Here is a 4,308-nt window from a genome sequence, read left to right as displayed (position 1 = left end):
TCCTCCCCTCCAGCCTGCGTCCCCTCCCCTCCAGGCTGCGTCTCCTCCCCTCCAGGCTGCGTCTCCTCCCCTCCAGGCTGCGTCTCCTCCCCTCCAGGCTGCGTGTCGTCCCCTCCAGGCTGCGTCTCCTCCCTGCCTGGGTGCTTATACCCAGGCCTCCGCTCCTGCACCTTAACCCAGGACGGGGCGGGCGACATGTCCGCCCAGGACATGCGGTCGTTCGGTAGCAACTGAAACAAAAACAAGGGAAGAAATACGCCCCTGCCCCTGCCCGACCCTGTCGACGGCAGCCCATGTATAGGCCAGTTGCACTCCTATACGTGCGGAGTTGATATCTCTTGTTCTATTACTTTAGGAATATTAAATGAACCTGTTTAATATTCTACTTTATTATTTACTCGCCACACAACAACAGGACAATACAAAGTGGCTACTCACCGACTGCGTCTCGCAACAGGTGGGTGTCGCTCTCTTGCTCTCTGCTCAACACTATATATACACAACTGTATCTCACACCACCCAAACCCCGAGAGAGTGCACACACCCCTATATGTGTCAGCTGTTCATATTGCCTGCGCCGCTCTCTGCCGCTAGAAGGGAGAATACCGCACCCAACATGGCCGCTCCCATACAGCGACACAACATCAATTGGTGAGTAGCAAAACACTACGAAACGCACACTAAAAGACAGTACACATCACAAATGATTATACAGTCACAAACACAGAACATTTACACATACTCTGCCTGTGGTTCCCAGTGAGCTACCTCACAATTACCTCGCTGGGGAACCCTTGGTGACCGGTGCCACTGCCACAGATTCAACATCATCGTTGATAAACATGAATGACATAACAGATATCTGGAAAACGAAGGACTAAGTTAGAAACATAAGCTGTATACCTTGCTACCACAGACTAGAACCTCCAGCTCCTCGGGCCGGAACAGAACTTTGAGGGGACTCTCATCTGTTACCATCTGAAAACCTGTTTTGAAAGCTCGAAACTGGCGAGCGGCCATCTTGTTAAGAAGAAAGTCGGCATATAGCTCAACGAACTCCTAAGAAAAAGTGAAAAAAAACAGTGTCAGTTACTATGCACCCAAGTACCGCCAAATCCTTTAGAAAGTTTTACAATGAATTTCATATGATTGGCTTGCTTAGAAGAAGATTAGAACCTTTTACAAAAAACACATAAACATACAGAATCTCTCTCTCTCTCTCTCTCTCTTTTGCTCCCCTTTTGCTTTTTTTGCCACCAACTCACTTTTTATTTTGCAAGCACATCCACTATGCCCTCATTTTTTTGTACCTGTCGGTTGTCCTTTGTAACCGGTATCTTGTCACCGTCTGGCTTAAGGTGCTGTGTCAGGTTAGCCCCAAACACATCTGTGTAGCTGACGCGAAAAGTCTGCATGAAGACGTCTTCAACGTCATCACCTTCATAGTCTAGCAACTCCTGAAGGCTCCTAGCTAGTGTCTGCGCACAGCACAAAGTACAAGATATTAGCAGTGTTGCAATCAGCATAACAGTATTTTTTATATCGCACTTCTACATAATCTAGCAATTCGGAATTTAGTCTGCATGGTCCTCTTTGAAAACGACTTAGTCAAATTTAGAATAGCAAATACTGCCACATATCGTATGAAGACTAGTGGTTTAGATCACTCTACACGAAGCTAAGCAAGCCTGGCTTCTATATCTACACCAACATATAATAGCGCGTACAGGGTGAGAGTCTTTGAGGTCGTCGAACGTGCCGAGCTTGCCCATCAGCTTGCGGTAGACAACCATCGGGAAGTGCACGTCGAGGATGACGTTGTTGTAGATGGCGAGGCCAAGAACAATGCCGATAAGAGTGAACTGCCGGTCCGTCTCAAACGACGTCGGGTTGAACCACACCATGTGTGTGTCCGGGTCACAGGTAAACATCGCTGAAACAGGTAAACATGCAGGTGAACATCTCTGAAGCAGGTGAACATCGCTGAAACAAGTAAACATACCTGCTTCAGAGATGTTCACCTGCATGTTTACCTGCTTCAGAGATGTTCACCTGCATGTTTACCTGCATGTTTCTCTGAAGCAGGTAAACATGCAGGTGAACATCGCTGAAACAAGTAAACATGCAGGTGAACATCGCTGAACCAAGTATGTTCACCTGCATGTTTGCTGAAGCAGGTGAACATCGCTGAACCAAGTAAACATGCACAGGTGAACATGCAGGTGAACATCGCTGAACCAAGTAAACATGCACAGGTGAACATCGCTGAAACAAGTGAACACGCAGGTGAACATCGTTGATACAGGTAAACAATAAACACGCAGGTGAACATGGCAGAACCAAGTAAACATGCAAGTAAACATCGCAGAAACAGGTAAACACGCAGGTGAACATCGCGGAAAAAAAGTGAACGCGCAGGTGAACATCGCTGGCAAGTGAACATGCAGGTGAACACGGCTGATACAGGTAAATACACAGGTGAACATCGCTGAAACAAGTGAACATGCAGGTGAACATTGCTGGCAAGTGAACATGCAGGTGAACATCACTGAAACCAGTAAACATGCACAGGTGAACATCGCTAAAACAAGGGAACATGCAGGTGAACATCACTGAAACCAGTAAACATGCAGGTGAACATTGCTGAAAAAAACATGCAGGTGAACACGGCTGATACAGGTAAATACACAGGTGAACATCGCTGAAACAAGTGAACACGCAGGTGAACACGGCTGATACAGGTAAATACACAGGTGAACATCGCTGAAACCAGTGAACACGCAGGTGAACATCGCTTAAACAGGTAAACACACAGGTGAACATGGCTTAATGCATGGCCTGCAACACTGGCTAAAAGGAAGGGCACCATCGACCAGAAGGTCACAACAGGTAAGACTCAGAGTAGGGCCATAACCAATACAGCAACATAGAGCAAGAATGTCACACAGAGTAATAAGATTACACAGTGGAAGGTGTACCAGGTATTACCAGAGCCCTGTAGCCCTGGAGACCTTAGGCTTTCAACCATCGTGCCAGGTCCTATGTGCTGCAGTGGCTAGGCCGAGTGTAGTGTAGTTAACCGAGAAGAAGAGGAAGAAGTGGAAGGTACCATAGGAAAAGAAGTTCACACAGAGGAGGCAACTCTCACCAAAGTCCGGATTGAAGAGGCTGTCAACGACTAGCTGGAAGAACTCCTTGGAGACGCCACCCTCGTCGATGCCCTGTTCTCCGTCAAACTCCACGTACAGCTGCTTCTTCAGGTCGGCCGGATTCTCCATCACAATCATCTCCAGCTGCAACACGATAACCCAGTGTTTCTTATACATAAGAGGCACAGTAGCACACTGCCATTCTCAAATTTAACATCGCCATTGTGGAAATGTTCCTGTATTTACTGATAAGTATATCCTGTATCTATATACCTATAAGTATATCAATACATCCTGTATTTGAAGCCATCATGCACATTTTTTTCCCAAACTAGCCATTACCTCCTTTGTCTAATTTTCCCTCAGAAGAAACCCTGCAACCGCTAGCGAACCGGCAGATAACAGTTCAGGGTTTGCACACTGAAGAGAAAGCATTTTTTCAGAGAGTTTTCCAGAGTTTTCAGTTTTTTGGCGACAGCAAGATTTGAGTTGGATAGAATCATCGTGCCTAGTATCCTCCAATCAACGATTGGTGCACAAACTCTGGCATGAAGTTTCAATGCCTCTCAGACCCAAAAGATGCACTCAATTTCCAAAGCCAATGATAACAATATATTTTGCAGGACTTTTCAGACTTGGAAAATAGCGTTTTCAAATTACTGTACTTTCTAGGTTTTCCAGGAGCCACACGAACTGAGAATGACAAACAGAACAATGATCCCCCCATGCTCTTCTTTGTGACGTCTCCTAGTGGACATACTACCAACTTCACTCATGACTTGTGCTCTGCTACGTGGAAATGCTGGTCCTCTTTCCCCTAGTGAAACACCCTCGCCACATTTGCGGCGCACCCTAGTGGAATGCCCTCGCCCACGACCTGCCGGCTACCCTCGTGGCGCACCCTAGTGGAATGCCCTCGCCCACAACCTGCCGGCTACCCTTGTGGCGCACCCTAGTGGAATGCCCTCACCCACGACCTGCCGGCTACCCTCGTGGCGCACCCTAGTGGAATGCCCTCGCCCACAACCTGCCGGCTGCCCTCAGGGCGCACCCTAGTGGAATGCCCTCACCCACGACCTGCCGGCTACCCCTGTGGCGACCACCCGTAGTAGGAACTCGGCCCCTCGACCCCACGACCGCCCCGGACTACCCGTGGTGG

General features: G+C 48.1%; 1 protein-coding gene across 1 annotated transcript in view; it reads right to left on the bottom strand.

Moving 5' to 3' along the window:
- LOC106816462 (ubiquitin-protein ligase E3A-like) overlaps positions 1-4,308 on the bottom strand; it is a 37,144-nt gene that overhangs the window by 6,805 nt on the left and 26,031 nt on the right. The window contains exons 8-10 of the mRNA XM_014821084.1: positions 1,728-1,933; positions 1,311-1,478; positions 904-1,059 (exon numbers count right to left, since the gene is read on the bottom strand). Of these exons, the coding sequence (XP_014676570.1) occupies positions 904-1,059; positions 1,311-1,478; positions 1,728-1,933 (530 nt within the window). The remainder of the gene's footprint in view (positions 1-903; positions 1,060-1,310; positions 1,479-1,727; positions 1,934-4,308) is intronic.

This window comes from Priapulus caudatus, unplaced genomic scaffold (genome assembly GCF_000485595.1).
Source record: "Priapulus caudatus unplaced genomic scaffold, Priapulus_caudatus-5.0.1 Scaffold1388, whole genome shotgun sequence".
NCBI lineage: Eukaryota > Metazoa > Priapulida > Priapulimorpha > Priapulimorphida > Priapulidae > Priapulus > Priapulus caudatus.
This window is presented reverse-complemented; position numbering and strand designations above follow the sequence as displayed.